Source organism: Accipiter gentilis, chromosome 5 (assembly GCF_929443795.1).
Source record: "Accipiter gentilis chromosome 5, bAccGen1.1, whole genome shotgun sequence".
In the NCBI taxonomy this organism is placed as follows: domain Eukaryota; kingdom Metazoa; phylum Chordata; class Aves; order Accipitriformes; family Accipitridae; genus Astur; species Astur gentilis.
Genome location: NC_064884.1, coordinates 32,472,571 through 32,493,795, shown reverse-complemented (window position 1 = coordinate 32,493,795; position 21,225 = coordinate 32,472,571). Strand labels below are relative to the sequence as shown.

The following is a 21,225-nucleotide window of genomic DNA, read 5'->3' as shown; positions in this document are numbered from 1 at the left end:
ATTAGTAAATGCATAAAGACAAACTAGCACTGGCTTTACATTCATCAGCTGCATGACAGCAACTGCCTCCTATTAATTTGCACTTGGTTTTAATGCAAATTAGGGACAAACCTGAAAGCTACAACATCCAAGCCAGTAACTTACGGTGTTTCACATTCAATGGCTATTTATGCAGTAAGCATCAGTGAACTTGGAAATAAGATTTTTTTCACAACAGAATTCTTTTAATTTCTGCTGATGTACCATGTCCATAGAGTTCTTCTCAAAAGCAGTGAAGAACACTCATTGGGAGGGAACTGAAAGAGCCAAGAGCGCTCTTTGAAATTGAAATAAGCAGTAGCATTCTTAGATATAAAAATTTTAATAAATATATGTATATGAAATTAACTAAAAACTTTCCTGAAAATGCACTCTCAAAGGCATACAAAATGCCCAACTTCTGCTATAATTGTGATAAAAATATGGTATCTTTCTTGCCATTACAAAGCTCAGGAGTGGCTTACTGCAACATTCAGTCTAGAATTAGCAGGGTGATGGTACAGAAAAAAAAGTGGTGCTGTAATCATTTATAGTGGCCCTTTATGCAACATATTCTGAATTAATTCAGATTATAAAATATCTTTTTTGCATGAGAATACAGTGCTGAGGAAAAATACTGGATTTGCAGCCCTGAAGCTGAAATTATTTAACAACGCAGCAGATACAAATGAGGCAGCACTTTTTCACTCCCACACTATTCTGTTAAACTCACTCAGTTACATAAAACAAGGTGGATAATTGAGGCCTTCAAACTCTCACTGAGTCTGTCACCAACAGTAACTGCTTGTGATAACTGTCATTTTGTTCCACCAGGAATTTTGGAGAAAGGCGTAGGTGAAAATCTGGCTTTGCTGAAGTCATTGGGATTTTGCAATCAATGTCACAAAAAGTAGATTACTACTACTATGTACGATAAGTACATTCAGCTGACCCCAGGTTGTATATGGTAATCCAAAGATATTGGGGAACATGCTATTGTTTATTCATTTGTCTCATGTTGCAATATTCCTTACTAATATGTTGTATTAGAAATTATGAACTGATTAGCATTGTGACACAGGGTAACTCATCAGGGAACTTACAACAAAACGTAACTAATTCTTCAAAACTGGGCAGAAAGCAATGCTGCTGAAGAAGACCTCCAGCTATGTCCATGTATCGGAGGCCAGATGACTCATTTCACGTATCACAGTTCATAAAGCTCATTTATTCACCTGAGTTACAATAATGTAGCCTAGACTTTACCTGGAAGATTTTCTCTGCTTTATGTCTGTTCACTGAAACATTGATAAACATTACCTGCTGACCATTTTCTTTCTGTTATGATGTTTAAATGAGGAAGAATTATGGTGGAATTTCCAGAAACTTACAATGCAGTGTAAAAATTACATACAGCAAGGAACAGCCTTTCTGGGAAATTGGCTTGAATACGCTAGTAGGGCTTGAGTAGGTTCCATTTAGACAGAAAAGAACTGTCGCACTGTAATGCAATATTCATATCATTTGATGCACTTATTTTCTGTCTTAAACATGGGAATCCTATCCACTAACTACTGAAAAGCACGACAGCATGACAATGTATGCCGGTGGAATAAGTGCACATACGTTATTTCACAAGGAAACTGTTCCTAATTGCTGTGGCAATGAAGCAAGAATTGAAGCATTGTTGTATTCTTCAATGACGAAATCGAGAGATTTTATTTATTTGGTGTATGTAAAGTTGTGATCAAATTAAGAACTGATTCTGATTTCTGTCACGTGAAACAAGTGCCTTATGGGATGCTTAGGAAACACTTAGTGTCAATGTGGTCCATGACTGCAAGCAGTTGCACACCTGTGCGCTTTCTGAAAAGCAAGTAGGTCACAGAATCAAGAAAACGGCGGCGTGCACTGCCTATTGAAAAACTCTGTCTCTGAAACAGGCGGTTTCAGAGAAGGTAGGTACATTTTCATTTGCGGGAGGATATGAAGTCAGCCCTTGGAATGCAATGCTTGGAGACAATATGCACCTCAGTCAGCAATAAGAAGCTAAACCACTAGGTATCTACAGGAATGTACACAGAATTTAAGACACTGTAAATACAATAGCAATAAATGGTATGTAGGTTTGCAAGCTACCAAGAGCAATAGTTTCTTTATTATTTTAGCATGAAAGATACATGAATCAAGTTATAACTTTAGCTTGCAAAGTTAAAATCAAATTCTATATCCACAAGTTGATCTATGTTTTAAAATAGAAAAGCTTTACACACCTTGTATTTATGTAGCTATTTTTACACCAGTCGAAATTAATCAAAAAACAAAAGTATAAATTAAATAATATTTTTCACCATGTACACAAAGGCTCCATGTATGTAGACTAAATACTAAAAGAGAAGGCAGCCTGTAACAATTTTCCTTGAGTTTGTGTAAAACCTTTCTGCTTGGTATATTCACGTACAAAGCGTGGCATCATTACACCATGGTAGTTCTGAAATGTGAAAAATGTCTGTTCTCCCATTTGGCCTCTAGGAAAATGACAGAGAAATGGGCTTTTAATGCCAAACATAACAAGAACTAATCACCTTGATTTGGCTGATCTGTATGTCCAAAGGAGATGATGATGTTTCCAAATTTTCCAGTTCTTTTTCTTGTTCAGCTATCCAGATGGACAGAGCTTCAAAATTATTGCCAAAATGATCCCACTTGTTTTTCACCATTTCCATGCTTTTAATACTAAAATTAACCAAATTAATTAGAGAGAATAAACAGTTTAATATAATGAAGCTGCCCATACTCTCGCTAGAATAAAAATGTAGTTTATTCAATCTACAGGAGAGTAATTTTAAAAACTCCTGGTCTTAGAGGACCAAGTTGTGTGCCTAAATGCAAGCTTGGTTCTCTCTTAGACTGTGCATCCAAAGTCAAACAATTATATTAGCCATAGAGGGGACACCAAGAGTTGAAATGGAGTACAGTTTCATTCATTAGCTGTACATCAAGAAACTCATCACAGCAGGAAGAAAGGAAAAGTAACATAAATATGATTTCTGTTAAATAATATGGAATTATTTCAGATATCTAAAAATTAAGATAACTGAGTGCATAGATGTTAGTCATTTAGTCACTAGAACAGAATGATTAAAACCAATGTATTGTGGATGTACATATATTCACCAATGCTTGACTGCTTTATTAAACTTGTTTTTTTATAACAACCATCTCCCCATCTTATAGGAAATTTGTGTTTTCTGAGGCAATGATTTCATATCAAGCCAAAGAATCAACAACAGGTATGACTCAACTACCTCAAAGTTAATAGATTTATAATCTTTGAAACATACATTATAGGTATGTTAGAGACATATTATGACTGATTCTTGTATATCTTGGACAGCAAACAAAGCACTGTTTTTTTTTGTCACAAGTAAGAAGTCTAAGGCCCTTATAAGGCCTAACAGCATTGACTTCCAGTATACAAGTTTCTGCGCCTTTCAAATCATTGTAAAGAAACCAGTGCTAATGTAGACCCTACACACAGCTTGCAAAACATGCATTTTCTATTTCACTGAAAATATTAAAATTTCATCAGAAAAGTTTGAATATTACAAAATTCCAAAATACATTTTCCTTTTAAATATAGCCTTAAAAACCATTCCATGTTAAAAAGTCTTTGTTGTAATTCCCCCCCCCCCCCCCCCCCCCCCGCCCTCATTAAAGCTAGAGGAAGCTTTAAGAAAAGATCTAGTCTAAAAATGTAAAAATTGGCCATTTTATTTTTTCTTATTTATTTTCAAAAAAAAAACCAAACAAAAAAAATAGCAATGTCAACAGCCATTTACTGATAAGAGTGTATTCAAATTCAAGTTATTTGTAGGAAAATAAAGTGCAATAATATCTAACTCAAGTCCAGCCTAAGAAAATACAGCTGGAAATCAGAATCAAGGGACCAAATCAGTGGCACAACAGCTGAAAATCCTTTGCCTTTGTATCTGCCTTCCTTCTAGTTGCAAGAAAGCCACAGACTGTGAAGAATATAGTCCCAAATGCACTGCACAGCTACGCATGAGCTCCTTGGAAAACAGACGTGCTAAGTTTGCTCTGTAGCTGACTATGGAGAGCTGCTCAAGCTTTTCTTTCTCTTTCCTGTTCACTGGCATAGTATGTACCATATGTATTTGGAATACCTTCACTTTAAATTACTTGGCCAAGATTTTTATTGATGATGTGAGTTACAACATAATCCTTACACATTGATTATATGTTCTGTAGATCCACTATAGAGAGCTGTATATATTTGCATGTTTTGGAGAAGAGATTTTTTTTTATCTGTCACAGTACCACAGACATTCTGTATAATCCATACATTCAACTAAAACCTATTTCAAATCTACATTGAAAGGGGATATCAATGATGGCTTTCGTTTAAAAATAGATGACTATTAAAAAAGTGAATAATCATTGTTGGAAGGATGAATTTCTTGAATTGAGAAATCACACTAGTTTTCTTTCTAATGTTGGAGAAAATTATGTCTAAAGTATTTAGTAAGATATGGTAGAATTTGACTGCAAATTGGAGGAAGTGTTATGTAAAAAAATTAGATCACCAATAATCAGAAAGTTACATCTGCTGCACAGGTTAGTTATTCTGGTTTACAACTGTTCTTTTACATCAGGAGGAAAATGGCACCAAATTAAAGTCAAATTAGCATGCCAGTGGTCAACAGGGGAAAAAACCCAATGATGTGGGCATTGGCCTTTGCTCATATTCGGATGGAGATGGTGGTGCCTGCTTAAACTTATACAGCAAATTATTCTACAAAGTAATTCCAGTAAGACAACATAGAACTGGCACATATATCCATGACCATGTGTATCAGATCCAATATATGCAAAAATAATAATTTTAAACAGACATATAAATGTATGTGTGTACAGATAAAATGAGAATAGCAACAGCTGAAGTTGAAGTTGAGTAACTTGAGTTCAATAACTGAGTTACTCACTTGAGAAAAGGGGTGAAATTTTTACAAATACAAAAAGCTACAAATGTTTACAGGATTTAACAACATTTTCTTGGAGTTTGAATTTTCAATTTTTAAACAAAATTTGGCAGATGATGCCTTTGTTTTTTGCAGCGGCAGAAGCAGCTTTTGATATTGCCCATGAAATAAAATCTGGGCATTCAGCTAAGATGAAGGCACTTCTTGACATTCCTATGGAGAAAGTGGAATATGAAAACCAAGGCAAATATGGTAAATGTGCTGTTCTCATACTTGCACTGAGATTTTTCTTACTAAAAGAGTCTAGTACCTCAAGAATGAGTTTAATTACCCCTTCTTCACAAGACTGGAGCTTAAAGATAAGTGACAGGTTAAATGTAACTAACAGTGGGTTTATAAACTACATATTATTAAAAAAAAGATTTTGTTTATTTGCACACACTCTTTTGACATATTTGGTACTATAACCTTGTTACTATGCCACGGCAAGCTGTAAATGATGGAGCTGATGAGACAACACAAAATGCTGACAAGGTATTCTAGAAATCTGATACAATCTCATAGTGGAGAATAAATATTAGGACTTGTTAAGAACATACTCTTCTTCAAGAGTAACTTCCACTTTTTTCACTTCTTCTTGGATTGATTTTGCCTGCTGCTGAAGGGACTGCTTGTTCTTTGAACCAAGCTGTATCTCAGAAGAATTCTTCACCAAATTCTCAGCCTGCACTGCCATTGCTTCAGTCTGTTTAGAAAGTTCCTGTAAGGATGCAAGACGCATTAATACAACTATAAACAGTTTCACATATTTATATTATTATTTATGAAATATAAATATTATGAGTATTTTTCCTCCATATTTGTGGTTGGAAAAAGTATTTGTGTCCTACATGTATATTTTGAATGTGTAAATATATGAAAACAATCTCTGAAGAATGTTACATTCATGTTCCATTTAAGAAATGTTCATTTGAGCAACCTAGCTTGAACTAAGCAAGAGAAACTACATGTCCAAAAGTTTTTAACTCAACCAATCAAAATTTATTCTACAGCTCTTTAAGAAATTGAGGAAGATTATATGCATGTTTATTTATCTTTAGATCCCAGCCTTTACAGAGAGTATTTTGCAGTATCTCATAGCTTGTAATCTCCCTTTGTTTAGCAACTTTTCTGTCATAAACATTAAACCCATATGCCACAACAATGGATGCTGAGCAAAACCGATATTTATAATTTAGTATCAGATTAAACAAAGGGTAAAAAGTGTGAAAAGCACAGCACTTTGGAAAGCCAATCACTACTATTACTTCTGTATTAGTAAATAAAATGGGCTGGGATAATTCTGTGTTACTAAGGGCAAGTGGCATTTTATAGCTTATGTCCATGTTGCAGAAGTCTCTCCTTTTTCTCTTCAGGGCTAAAAGAGTGCTAGTTGGCACAGTCAAAGCGCACGCTATTGCCAAAGAGCACGCTATTGATGTTGATAAGCCAGTGCTTGACACTATTTAGCTTACTAGTATAGATGATTACTGAGCATAAAATGGGAAGTCCTCAAAATCATTTTAACTTCCATACATGTGCTTCAGATGCAGATTTTGAGTAATTCTTCATGATCTTTTCATAAAATTACTTTTTACCTCTAAACAGTTTATGCAGTCTCTAATCTCTACATGCAATTTGCACTGGCATTAATGAGAAACCATGCAAAGATTGAAGGCAATATGCTCACTACATGTGAACAAGCAAGGCAGAAAGATATCTCAGTTCCTATATTTCACACACTGAATACCTTTGTCTGATCCAGTTCTGAGGAGAGGCTTTCTAAACTGCTAAAGTTTAAGATACGTTCAAGTGCAGAACTTGCTTGATTGAGATATTTTACTACTGTTTCTTTGTCCCTTTCAAACTGCTCCCATTTATTTATTGTGACCTACAAAAACAAACAAACAAACAAATCGAGAACAGGAATGCAAAGACAAAAAGATCAAAGAGGAGAAACAAAGAATTTCTTTGTAAGTTACTGAAGAAGGAAAAAAAGGGAAAGACCTGACATAAAATAAATCAATTTCTCCTGAAATGACATCCACTCTACAGATGAAACTGTTCTGAACCCAATAAAAGAACAGTCTTCCCTTGAATTTTCACTGATTCATCCTGCGCTGTGCAAAAAAACACTGCTCTCTAAGGCACCAGCAATATTTAAATCTTATATTTGACTGCCCTATAAGAAACCTGAAGTAATAAATGCAGATGCTTATGCTTATGGTGACAGCTGTCAACAATATCTAGAAGGATTTAAGTTCTGTAATGAAATAAATTACAGTAAAATGGTAGAAGAAAATCCCTACTCATAGGAAACTCACACATAGAAATCTATTTGTTCTTTTCTGATAATGTATAATTTTGATTAACATACAGCATTTAATTACCACTCACAAGAGTTATAACAGCATAAACAAATATTTTCTTGATTCTGAAGTAAAGCAAAGCCCAAGTTAAGGCTTTATATATGGGATTCCTTAGAAAATAATTGGTTTCAATAATAAATTCTTGCATTAAGAAGTTATTTGAGTCCTATCGATCATGTTCTTCATCTTGTTTTATCATATGAAATAATTTTGATGACTTTAAACATTGCGTGGAATAGTGGACAGCTGGATTACCATCCTGCTTAGACAAATGTAAAGCACAACTCAGACGTGGGCACAAGAAGCTATAAATTCTAATCCCAGTTCAGTCAGTGATTAGTTATACAATCTGGAGCAAACCATTTGATTTCTCTGTGACTTTTTTCTTCCTTCTTTAAATTTAGCATGACAGCATGTATTACACACAGTAGTTGTAAGGATTATATTTGCAAAACATCAGGTGTTATTAATCCAATATCCAGCCTCAGGACTCTCAATTAAAGGGCAGTCATCTTTAGTAACCAGGGGAGACAGCACATCTAAAATTTAATTCACAGATAAATTATTTAAAATATCTATTATAACTGAATAGTTGGGACTTTTAAACATTTCCAAACAAAATACTGTTTCTTTATTAATCAAGAGGTATCCATCAACTTCGAGAAATTTTCATGGAGGTACTTACTGATCAGAAAACCCCCGAAGACCAAGATTCAGAGTTGAGAAAGTAAGCTCAGACTTTTTAGATTTAAAAAATTGGGGTTTTACTAAGTTAAAAAAAAAAAAAAAAAAAAAAAAAAAAGAAAGCACAGGGGTTTATTTCTACTTGCAAAGGACCCACCTGCAGTTGCTCTTCACGTTTCTCCATAGTCTGCTGTATGTTCTCTAATGTTCCTTCCAACTTTTGTAAATCCTCCTGCATCATGCTGGGAAGTCCACCTTCAATCTGCAACCGTTTAGCTTGGGAAATCTGTTGTTGCACATCTTGCCTTTTTGCACGGAGTCTCCTTGTCCTTTGCTAAAAGGGTTCATCCAAAAGGAATGATTAGACTTTTTAGCTCCTTTGGGAAACTGGAACAATGAAACCACTTTCTGCTTTTGCAGGGCTATGCAATGAGACTAACAGACAAAGGGATAAACTGTAGCAAGTATTCCTAGAGTCTCATATACTCATCAAGTACATGCCTTGGCTTCCAAAACACGTATACACCTTTTGCGGCATACAAATGGGAGAGAAAGAGTGACAGTATGGCCATTTATCCAAAGCAATATTTCAGAAAGCAGAAGCCACAACAGTTGAGCAACTGCAGCAGTAGCCACAGGTGCATGTATTCCTCATGACTGGCTGGAAGCATCCAGGTCTGCTCTGCACTCTTTGAGGCACAGGTTGGAGCCTCAGACTGATCAAAGCAATGTATCAGCATTCATTAGAGAGCAGGAAGGGGACAGCCAAGTTGCATAACTCTTTCCTTGATGCATTTTGCTTTGTAGCACTATCAGAAACTCCTAAGACTATGTCCCTTCTCCTTTCCTAACATGCTTGACCCATTGCTGGCCTTGCTAGGTAAGCTCACATCTCCCTGCTGAATTCTACTCTGGGTACCTTCAGGTCTTTGTCTAAGTCTTTTTTTATCTTAACAGACTCCATATAAAAAGAGGAAGAACAGTATGAGAACTCAAGGAGAAGTTAACTATTGATACTACCTCTCCCATGATGGATAAGGAATGTAGAATAATAAAAGAACAAATATGAACCTTAACACATAGAGTAGCTTTTACAAACACCAAAGAGTTTAGATAAGACACAGATAAGACATAGTAGTGCCTGGTCAGCAAGTAAGACATGTCTGGCCTTACAGAAATAGATGTTAATATAACCCACTTAGGTAATACCCAAACATTGACAGTAAATTATTCTTATTAGCTTTGAGCAGGCCTCAAAGTTCATTTCCCATATTTGGCCTTCAGACCAACTGTTCTTGCTGTATGCAACCCATATGATTTATTATTACTGTAGCCTGTAGATGTTTTGATCTATTATCAGTGCATAAAAAGCCTCCTGTTCTACTCCTACAGAATGGAGGCCCATCTGTCACTGCAGTAGCTACCAAGAGGAGGAGATGAGGCTAGAGGTACACCTCATCTCCAGCATTTAGACCTGGGACCACATTAAAGCTGCTGAAGTCAGTTAGAACAAGAGGAAGTGGCCTCAAGTTGTGCCAGGGAAGGTTTAGATTGGATATTAGAAAAAAATTTCTTTACTGAAAGGGTTCTGAGGCATTGGAACAGGCTGCCCAGGGAAGTGGTGGAGTCACCATCCCTGGTGGTATTAAAAAAATGCGTAGACAAGGCACTTCAGGACATGGTTTAGTGGGCATGGTGGTGTTGGGTTGACGGTTGGACTTGATGATCTTAAAGGTCTTTTCCAAGCTAAACAATTCTATAATTCTGTAAGTCAAGAAATTTCCAAAACCAGGATTGGGCCCAATTTACCATGATCAAATCTGACACACAAACTTTAAAAAGGTCATAAGAGAGAGTCTACATATTTGCATAGTACACTTACCCAAAATTACAAGTAAATGAAGCTTGTTTTTCAGGTGTTCTGTGTCACAAGACCCCAGGTAAAGTAAAAGGATATTCAGTAAAAGTTGAAAAACAAGCTTATCTTTGGGCATTAACATTTGAAAAATACTGAGTACTTTTTTCATTATGAGAAATCTATACTAGGCCATATGAGACTGTTGCCTTTATAGCTCTTTTAAGTTTAAATATAGAGTCATGCTAATGGACATAACAAAATTTTGTAATTACATAAATTCTACCTTGAAAAGAAAAAAATGGATATGGACATGAGTAATTGCCCTACCTGATGATGAAGTAGTAGTTGCTGAGCTTGTAATAAACTTTCTGTATCCAGGATCTTTTCAGCTTCTGCTTGGGCTTCTTTAGAGTTGCTGATTAACTCTTCAATTGCACTTTTAACTTCTTCTTTGTACTGGACACAGTCTCCAACAGTGCCTAAAGTCTTTTCAATCTACAATTACAGATAACTTTAAGTATTTAATGTTGAAAGGCACATCTATATTTTAAGAGCACATTTGTATTTGGATTTTTTTTTTCCCCAAAAAAACTATAATAAATTGTCTAAATTCAAACCATTTTTGTCTCCAGCATTCTTGACACCTTTAACTTCATCTTGAAAGAGTGACTGTAGACTTAAAATGTGACAAGGAAACCTTTGTCTTGTTTACACATACTTCCTATTACATTGCCTATTACATAGTAAATAGCTGTCTGCGACAGCCACTTATTGGTGATCACTTAGAAAATAATATATGCTGTCCTCATCCTTGCAAGCTGACCCAGATTCCAAAATACCTACACTCCTCAACTCACAAAAAATCTTGCTACCTTTTGGTCCTTCTAGAGCAATGCCCTGGTGAATCACAAATATAACAAAATGCCCTGCTACCCCAGTTTTATGGACCTCAACATGCATGTGGTGCAATATCCAGTATCAGTTTGCAGAATTTTATAAAGGAAAAATATATCTATTCAACACCAGAAAGTTCTTCCCTCTTTGCATGATTCAGCTAACTACTTCTAGCTGATTCTCAGTACAGGTTCTGTTCCTCAGACAGTTCCTGTGTTTTAAGGTTTTAATCATAAAGTATTCTAGAACTAAGAAACTCCTTTCTTTTCTTCCTCCCTTCCTTCCTTTCTTTCCAGTCTATATTCACTTTGGAGGGTCATTCAGATTCAAGCCATTCTCTTCTCTGTTATATAAATGTTTAGTGTTTACTCTCCAAAAAACATTGCTCAACTCTGGAAATACCTAGTATCAGTCCTTGTCTAAACAGTCTCATCCATCTCATTAACAAGCTGTAAATTTAGCTGTAAAGAGTATTCAGACTTTTAAGAATCAGCAATCTCTTAACTGTAGTATAACATGCCATTTAGATTATGCTTTTAGGTTCAAAACAAGTTTAAATTCTAGCTTTTATTTTCTTTCTTTACCTTCATGAACTTGTGCTCCCCTTAGTTCTGACTTTTAGTGGAAACAAAAAGCAAAAGTTCTTTAACACACATACACACATGCACACACACAAATAAAAATAGTATCTTAAATTATTTGCAGTCACTTGGAAATCAGAACATTGGTTGCCCCAACTTTCCAAACACAGTTTTCACACCACAGAAGTTTAGAGAAGTTTCAATAAATACACGGAACTTTTATACATTTAGAACACCTACAAGGCTTCAACAAGAATCAACATTAGCAATGGAATTTGAAGTCTGAACTCTTTCTCTATCCTGAACTCTTTTTCCAAATGGATGTTATGCTTCTTTTTACTGTGAAAACTGTGAAGCAGTAAGTTCCCTGAGATCCCACAGAACATAAGGGTACAGTGGATTCTAAGAGGGTTTGCTTCTCATCAGTTAGAAACTTCCCATGATTTCAGCAGTTACAGTATCTCATTATCATTCAGACCTGAGAACTGCAGCCTTTTCCTGCAAATTCAGTGCATGATAGACATTCTTAATGATTTGAAACTACCTCGCAGTAGTTCCTTTATTATTTCAGCATAAAAGATACACAAATGAAGATTAAAGTCAAATTCCACATCCACTAGCTGATGTACATCCCAGTTTTGCCAGTGTTCACTATGAGCTGATTTTAGAAAACTATCTTTTGCCTGTAAAAATACTGACATATTGATTCCAGAAACATTTACTATGATACTTTCCAAACCTGCAAAGGGAAAAGTTCCATTATAATAATGACAGTATTTTTTGCCTGCTACTTCTCAAGGCTTTGCTACCCAGGAAGTACAAATGAGTTTTTCGTTGCTGAATGCTTGGAGTTTAATTAAAAAAAACACAGCAGGGAACTTATGCTTGTGAACCTGTGATTGATGTCATTTCATGTGACACTGTAAATGAAGAGTTCTTGCATCCTTCATACTGTACCTCAGCCAGAAAATCTAGGAGTCCCTTGAAGTCACTGGAAAGTTTACAAAGCTCATCCTCTGTCTTTTTGGCCTCCAAATCAGGACATACTGCAGTCAAAACAGCAAGTCTCGATTTCAGCCAGCTGTGATTTTCTCCTTGCTTGTTAATATGCTTCCTAATTTCCTATGGAAGAATCAAGATGTATTTTCTTCAAATAAACAAAATATATTAATGAGTGCCATTCATGGAATCACTTCAAAGATTAGTAGTGTAAACATACTACCTTTGTTCTGTTCTTCAAACACTAGAAATGTAGTATTTTTCTATTTGCATACCCTATCTGATTTTTTCATTCAATGGCTAGATTTTTGCATTTCCTCTACAGACTTTACTACCACTTATTAGGCTGTTCTTTAATAAGTAGCAGTGGAGTACTTTTTCCACGCAAACTAACATTTTTATCCACAGATAGATAGATGGTAGGTACCATGTGCATATTTTCCATATATTGACCAAATTTCTTAGTTACCATTTAAATCTCAAATGCTGACTTTCTCAAACATAAAATTTCAGGTGGTATAAGGTTATGTGTGGGGTTTTTTTCCTATTTATACAGCTCTCTTTTCCCACTTTTTGCCCAATAGTTCATTTATACCTTTGTGCCAGTGCTGAGGACAAGTTGCCAGCCGTGAAACTGTATGAGTAAATCAGACTTTTTGGAGCAGAAGCATCCATTAAGCTAAAAATCTATCTGCTTTATCAAGGTCATCCTAATTATGTTTCTGTGCAGTTAGCCTCACAACCTGCTCATGACTTTCATGCAAACTTCTACAGTATGTGACATTCCTATTTTTTGCTCCTAGTATGTCAAATAAAAAAAATAAGGGTCAAGCTAGATCCAAAGTGACACAATAATTTATTGCCTAAAACTAATTTAATGAAACGACTCAATCTTCAGCTATTCTACCACTTCTGTTACCAGTCACCAATGCAAAAGTGAGTGGTAGAATATCTTTGCCTCACATGTTATACTACTGTAGAAGAGAATTTTTATTATAGAAGCTTTCCCTAAATGTAAGACAGTAACCTGATCCTTCAAAAACACCCAGTCCAGAAATACTGGCTGTCCTGGTTTCAGCTGGGATAGAGTTAACTGTCTTCCTAGTAGCTGGTACAGTGCTATGGTTGGAGTTCAGTATGCGAAGAATGTTGATAACACACTGATGTTTTCAGCTGTTCCTAAGTAGTGTTTAGTCTATAGTCAAGGATTTTTCAGCTTCTCATGCCCAGCCAGCGAGAAAGCTGGAGGGGCACGAGAAGTTGGCACAGGACACAGCCAGGGCACCTGACCCAAACTGGCCAACAGGGTATTCCATACCATGTGGTGTCCCATCTAGTATAGGAAGTGGGAAGTGGGGGCGGGAAACCACCGCTCGGGGACTAGCTAAGTGTTGGTTGGCGGGTGGTGAGCAATTGCACTGTGCATCATTTGTACATTCCAATCCTTTCATTATTGCTGTTGTCATTTTATTAGTGTTATCATTATCATTATTAGTTTCTTCTTTTCTGTTGTATTAAACCGTTCTCATCTCAAGCCACGAGTTATACTTCTTGTCCCGATTTTCTCCCCCAACCCACGGGGGGGGGGGGGGGGGGGGCGGAATGAGTGAGCAGCTGCGTGGTGCTTAGTTGCTGGCTGGGGTTAAACCACGACACTGGATTTTCTTTGCACAGCACTTTTAACTGTGCATGCAGCAGGATGAAGGGCAACTGTTTATTCTGTCTGCTTCTATATTTTGCATGTTCTGAATATATAGCTAAAGGGACCTGCCATTCTCGAAATTATTAAAAGTAGGAACTTCTGCCACACTTTGTTGCATGTGGAACTTTCTACTGGAAATCTTTTTAATACCAGGAATCAGCAGAGCTACTATGGTCTCTATAGTAAAACAGTTGCACTACTTCAGAATACAGTTTTATCCAGAGTCCCAGTAGCAACGACTGTAGCTTTGTTAGAATATAAGCCAAGAGCTCACCCCCACAGATGCTTCAAGTTGCTTGTATTGGGCAGTATCATTGACACTTCCCTTTATCTTCTTTAGCTCTCCTTCTGTTGACAAAATCCAATTTTCCAACTCAGAAAATCTGAAATAAAACATCATATAATGCAAAGCAAGGAAAAAAGACAAAAATTCCTACCACCAAACAGTAATCTCTTAAATTTAAGCCAAAAGTTACAAAATCCACCGAAACCCCCACCATATTTTGTGGAATTACTACATAAAGTATAGCTAACAACGCTGTAGTATTCTTTACATAGTACTCATCTATGATGACATTTAAAGGAGTGACCACACATAAGGCTCTACGAGATCCAGCTAGAAATTGAGCTGACACCTGTTCTTATAGGCCTTCCAGGTGTCCGAGTGCTCTGTTAACTTTACATATGTGTTGTCTATCTGGGATTTGAGCTCCTTCAGGATTCGTTGGCTGTTTTCCAAGGTAACCCTCACTGGATCAGAAACTGGCAGTTTTTGGCACAGTTCTTCAATCCGTTGTAGCCTTTTTGCACAAAGCTGGTAAGATCCCTTGTCACCAAAGAACAACTGATGGGAGACAAAGCAGAAAATTCAATAAAAATACAAACTGGCAGAAATCACAAAGCATATCTATGTATTTGTTATAAACTGTACTAAGCTCAAACCAAAATTTTTGTTAAAGGCCCCAAGGATTGATCTGATTTAGTTGTGCACAGAGTGTTTGGTGGCTTAAGAGTTGGTCAGACCTGTTTATTATTCAAATGGAAATGTGTTTCTGTAAATGCCCATGTGGTGGCATATAATTCATACCATGTGTTCCTTGATCATCCTTTCATTGGCTTCTCTTGATAACACCTTGTTCTGTCGAGCTAGTTCAGCTCTGCACTCCTCCACTGTGACCAGGAACTTGCTTTTCTGTACTTCAATCTTCAAGTGGATCAAGTGATATGGGGCTTCTGTTTGAAGATCCTACATACCCACAGGTATGCAATAAACAAGCACAGAGATAAAACACTACTCCCATTACCTCAGTGTGAAGTTACTACAAATAAATTATCTAAAACCTGCTAATACAGAAAATAAAGCATGCATATGCCTGAAGAGATGGGGGGTTCTCCATATTCATTTAAGTAAACAAAGCAACTCTGTTACCAATATCTCTTAGATATTTCATAAGGTCATAAGTTTTTGGGGACCAGAATGTGTATGTATAAGGCACACTACAGAGACATCTTGATTCTTGGGAATATATACCAAATATTTTCTGTATAAAATAATAAAGCAAACAATAACAGTGAAGGTATATCCACAACTGCTTCCAGAGATTCCTGTTTGCATTCTAGTGACAAACCACTCAACCATCACTCCAGCTGTGACCTGCAATGTGCTGTAGCAAGCAAAAAACTCCATAGCTTATAAGCAATGTTGGTAGAGCCTTTGGCAGAAGACACAATTTAAACTGATAGCCTGATCTCTTACAAATTTTTTTATTAAGGTTGTGAAAGTAACTGCAATCATCTGACATCAGCATAAAGAAAGAAGCTAGCACTTATTCTCAAGAAATGTTCTTAACACAGGTATCATTATGGCTGTACATAAGAGGAGAAATTAAGGTTTCATAATTAATTTCTCACAATTCTTGACTTTTGACCACTTAACAGGGCTTTTTCGAGAGCATATTTGTAGGTGTAGCTATATCGAATGTTGTACAACTTTTTTTCCCCAATTGTACAGGAAGCTGAATAATACAGCTTTTTTATTTTATTTTATTTTTTTTCAACACATAGGTCACACAGAAACTTTCCAAAGTTAAGACTTATAATTTCCAGAAACATCATTCAATGTCACTAACCTTCCACTGCCTATGGAGTTTTCTCACAGCTTCCTGCAGGTTGTGTTGCTCTTGTTCTGGAAGGATGTCAGTAAGTTCATCACACGCTTTCAGAAAGGCATTTAGGACTCTCTGATCCAACTGGTTAAAGAATTCCTGAAGTTGAGGTGGAAAGTGAAAAGGTGAGAGGATGAAGCTGGTTATTGATATGGTAACCTGCCAATATGAAGTTTCCTAACACACTAAGTTTCCTAAGTTTCAAGGTTACTTCTGCTGCATTGAAGAATTGAAGTTTGAGCTAAGGAAGGAACTATTTCTAGCTATTTAAAGTCCAGCAAATTAATTTACTCTCAGCCAGCACACTGAGATGGCATTTTAACAACAATACATTTTAAAGCTACATGCATAAGTAATGGTTATAATACAGATGCAGAAATTAATCTGAAAAAAAAAGCAGTGGATGCGTGAGACTGGCAAAATGTAGTGTCTTCACTCCCAATGGTTATACTGTCAAAACCAACCCTAATTTCTAGGGGTTCTCTCTTCACCTTCTGGTTGCTTACATTCATCAACAAAAGGAGTGATCTTTCTTCCTCTTTGTTTTTCAATCTTAACATTAGTTTGATGTGATCTGTATAACTTCTATATGCAAAAGAAATCCACATCAATTTTAAAATTAATTAGGCTTTTCACTTGCATGTCATGCACTCAAAGATTTCCATGAGGAAGGTCAGAGAATTTACTCACGCTATGTTTCTTGAGAAGTTCTTCAGGATTTCCTTTTTCTTTTAAGCAACAATTGGCAATCTGTATCACCTTCTCCAGCTCTGCTCTAGACTCCTCAAATTTCTTCATCAAACGGCTATTTGCTTCTATGTTTTTTCTCCAGTCACCAGCTTTCCTGACCATATTCTGAGTTACAAACAAAGAAAATGAGCTGGCACTTTGTCACTGATTTTTATTTGCTCTCTTTCACCATGATCTTACAAAAAATGCATGTCATTCTTTCAAATATGTGCTGTTAACAACTGCTTCTCCATTTCATGCTCCCATTTTCCCAACTTTTAATACTTATACTAAGGCTCATGCTAATGTCATCCTTCATTCAAATAAAAATGGGTAGCTATCTAATATAGAAGTCTCCGATACATTTAGAATGCCTCTGCCATTTGGTTAGTTCTTCTTTCATAAAGCCTGCTTTCAAATGTAAAGCACCTGGTATGGCTGAAAGCTTGCCATTCCATTTTTCCTAGTAGCAGACTACCTCCTACATGACTCTACGTGAAGGTGGTTTGACCTATGGATCCAACCAGTTCCATGCTACAGGTCTTCTGACCTGGAGGAGGTTTGTACGATTATCACATTAGTAAGGCCAGATAAGCAACCAGGTAGAAAGCCACTTAAAAGAAAGAACAGCAAATTTTGTGGTTTAGTTGCTACTCTGAAATCTTGGCTTGATACTTTAGTCACAGCACTTCATTATTCTGCTTTGTAGACTGTCCCAGTGCACTGCATTATCCAGTGGTTACAATTCCATAAGCAAGTAACAAAATTTACCAGGAGAAATGAACATTTCACCAGTTCACCTGCAGCAGCAAGGTAATTCCAACACTGCTTACCAACCATACGCTTTACCATCCTCACAGATTACAAGCCCCAGTGTAAGGAATTGTAATGATTTTACCCAGTGAGCTAATAAAATCTCAACATAAACATCTTGCTAAGCCTTTTTAAAGTTTCCTGATAAAAATTTTTGTATAATGGTAGAATCATGTAGGAATGTATTCTTTACATGAGAAAATGCCAGTTTCCAGATCCATAAGTAATTTAACTCTGGGTATGCCACATTTTGTATGGTTATGCTATGTTTTATAGATTTATTTTCTAAAACAAAAAGAGATAAATTGCCATCCATCTTTATAGGAACAGAGTAATTAATGCTTAACATGGTAAATTTATCAAGCTACAACTGTATCTGCTTCTGTTACTATGAGGTAAACTCAAATAAGTGACTTCTAAATTGTAAATGAAAACCCACTGATCTTTAAGTACAATCCACAAAATACAATATAAATTTTGAAATCCACCTCTGAGGGGACAGCTCTTTACTGATAGGTGATTTTCTGTAGCTTAAAATTCAGTTTAGATAGTCTTGTACTGAACAATAGAACCCAATATCTGGAGATCTGACTCCAAGATAATGGTTAACTTCACGCTAAATTAGGGCTAGACTGGGCTGAGTAGCCCCCAAAATATCAATATGGCTAATAACAACATAGAGCTCTACAGATAACACGTCTTTACATAAACAAATGCAAACACATATTTGCAACTTTCTATATTCACAGTCCACTGCATTTTCTGAGGAAATACAAAGCCCAGCAATAGTAGCATTTGCAAGCAAAGGTTTCTGTCTCCCATGCTTTGTGTGAAAGGGCAATGTATGGCATTATAGGAGCAAATAATTAGCCAAGGTTACAAAATCAGCAGAAACAAAGAACAGTGCAGCCCTAACAGGTGGATTTCAGGTTCCTCATTCCAAAGGAGCCTGAGGCGCGTGAAAGTTCTCCTTAAATCCCAGGTTCCCCTAAGGCAGGCTTACCTCTGAATAACTGCATGGAGAACATGACTGACAGTTCCCTGACCACTTATTACCAAATACAGACAAATCCTTAATTAATAACTTGACTCCAAAGAGGAGAGCTCTCTATGACAGTAGCTAGCTACAGAGTGATGAAACTGAGATACAGTAGGATGGATCAGTTGCACATGAACAATCTTTCAAAAATATGCACCAAGATATGACATAATTACCTGAAAAGTGATTTGAACTTGTGTAACTTTTTTCTGAAATGTTGACTGATGGAAATGCTGCAACACATCACTTGAAGCCACACACTGCAGGATACTCTGACTATTTCTCTCAATCAGGGACAAATCTTTCTTGCAGTTTTCTTGATAAGCTACCAAATCCTGAAAGAAAAAAAAAACATATATCCACCCTGGCCAGGAACAAAGGAGAGAAAAATTTGGCAAAATACAGGAAGATATTTTTTGACAATAAGAACAAAAGGGATGAGATCAAAGCATCACGACAAACAGACTACACATAATGTTATATGAAATAAGGTAGACCACGTAACTTTCTCCTTATATGACAAGTCCTGTACCCAAACAGAGCTCTAGCTATCTATAGAAAAAGACACAGACATGTATCCAAGCCTTTCAGGTAGTTTTAGAGAATGCAGGACAGTACATTATTCTGTGATTTAATTTTACGGGAAGTCTATTGTATAATTTTAAGTAGGCAGCAGTGAAAACAATAAACATAAAAATGACAAATCTCAGTAGCAGGTTGAGATGTTAACCTTGCTTGCTTTTCAACAAATTAACCTTTCATGTTAGCTACTGGAATTCAGCTTTCATTACAAATGGCATTAAGTGATAAGAATTATACTTAAAAAAAAAAAGAAAAATAAAGAGAGAAGAAAAAACATGCATGAAGTTGCACAGGCTGAAAAAAGGGTTTAAAAAATCCTGTGGTGAAGAAACTGTTCTGCTATTGAAGGAACACTGTATTCCTCAGGACAAATCTCTGTTTAGTCTCTGATCAGCAGAAACCAGCATCCTCCATTAAACTGAACAGATTCTGGTTCCTTGGTTGGCAAATAACTGCAGAAGAAATAAGTCTTTTTATTGTGACATTCTGGTGCAGGTTAACCTTCAGAAGCAGAGGAAAGGAGCAGTCTTATGAGCTGCTCCTTAACATGCAGGTTGGACACATGACGGAGCTGGTGTTCATAAACAGAAGTGGATTTACTTGGGAAGAAAAATGGATTCATTTGATTCAAGCTCACCAGATAATTTTTTACCCAAATACAATCAAAGCTTGAAGTCACTGGAAGAGAAGACCCTTCTTCCTGAACTATTGAGCCAATCTTCAGAGTCATTATAGGCTTGAACTAATTTTTTTTTTTATATATATACATATAAGCACACGAACATGCACAAAATTAAATCTCTTTGCTCCAATATTATTATTTTTTTGAAAGGGACTCTAAATGGCTTTGAGAGACTTCAGCTTCCCATAAAAAAAATCCATTTAATTATATTACTTGTCAAATCTGACTCTAACAAAATGTGTACATCAACTTTGAGGGACAATTTCTAGGCTATATACCACACATACACAAGGATAAATGCAAATTCCTATGCAAGATCCTCACGTTTTCATTTACCTTTCCAAGTGACTTTCTGACTAGTTCTGAATTCCTCCAGAATGAAATGTTTATTGGTCAGGTAGAAAAGTTAATGTTCTACTACAGTGCACTTCAAAGAAACAACTTCCAGATTTCTAAGAAACTTCCATAATTGTCCAAGAAAACCTAGGGTAGTTCCTGATCATGTTATTTCATCTGCTTAATAAAAAATCCAATGTATGTCTGATACTTCAGTCCAATTTCCACTAGATTAAAAAAAAAAAGTTTCATATTTCTTGGATTGAAACAACAGGCACTAGGAGGGAACACAAGTTTCAATCTTTGTATGTTTATGCCTAACTGACTTTAGGATAGGCTGTGTTTGTTGCCTGAATATGAATAAACGTTTGCTCAGCTTACCAAGCGCCATCCAAATTCTAGAAAGCTAATTGTAAATACTCAGAGTCGGCAAATCTTTGTAAGATGTTTTTGAAACTTACTTGGGCTTTTTGTTTAAGAACAGTTGTAGGTTGTGCTTCAGGATCCAGGATAGAAATTATTTCATTGACTTTTTCAAGAGATTCATAAAAATGTGTGATTTGTTTCTCCAGTTCTTCCAGTGGAGACAGCAGATGCTGGCATTCATACAGCAGGGCACAGGAATACTCCTTAACCTTTGGCCATTTAAAGAAAAATAATTATTTAAAAAGTTGTCAGATTCAATAAATAGCAGTTTCCTCTGCATGTGGGTTTATATAGTTGCTATCTGCC

At 36.2% G+C, this 21,225-nt stretch overlaps 1 protein-coding gene across 19 annotated transcripts in view; it reads right to left on the bottom strand.

Annotated features, from left to right (window-relative positions):
• The window catches only part of SYNE1 (spectrin repeat containing nuclear envelope protein 1), a 318,475-nt gene that overhangs the window by 190,984 nt on the left and 106,266 nt on the right, over nt 1-21,225 (bottom strand). For all 19 annotated transcript variants that reach the window (XM_049801239.1, XM_049801241.1, XM_049801249.1 and 16 more), the window contains 13 exons: nt 20,955-21,128; nt 19,070-19,228; nt 17,003-17,167; nt 16,277-16,411; nt 15,235-15,393; nt 14,783-14,991; nt 14,422-14,530; nt 12,404-12,568; nt 10,299-10,466; nt 8,271-8,447; nt 6,811-6,951; nt 5,621-5,781; nt 2,604-2,754 (listed from right to left, as the gene is read on the bottom strand). In XM_049801239.1, coding sequence (XP_049657196.1) covers nt 2,604-2,754; nt 5,621-5,781; nt 6,811-6,951; nt 8,271-8,447; nt 10,299-10,466; nt 12,404-12,568; nt 14,422-14,530; nt 14,783-14,991; nt 15,235-15,393; nt 16,277-16,411; nt 17,003-17,167; nt 19,070-19,228; nt 20,955-21,128 — 2,073 coding nt within the window. The remainder of the gene's footprint in view (nt 1-2,603; nt 2,755-5,620; nt 5,782-6,810; nt 6,952-8,270; nt 8,448-10,298; nt 10,467-12,403; nt 12,569-14,421; nt 14,531-14,782; nt 14,992-15,234; nt 15,394-16,276; nt 16,412-17,002; nt 17,168-19,069; nt 19,229-20,954; nt 21,129-21,225) is intronic.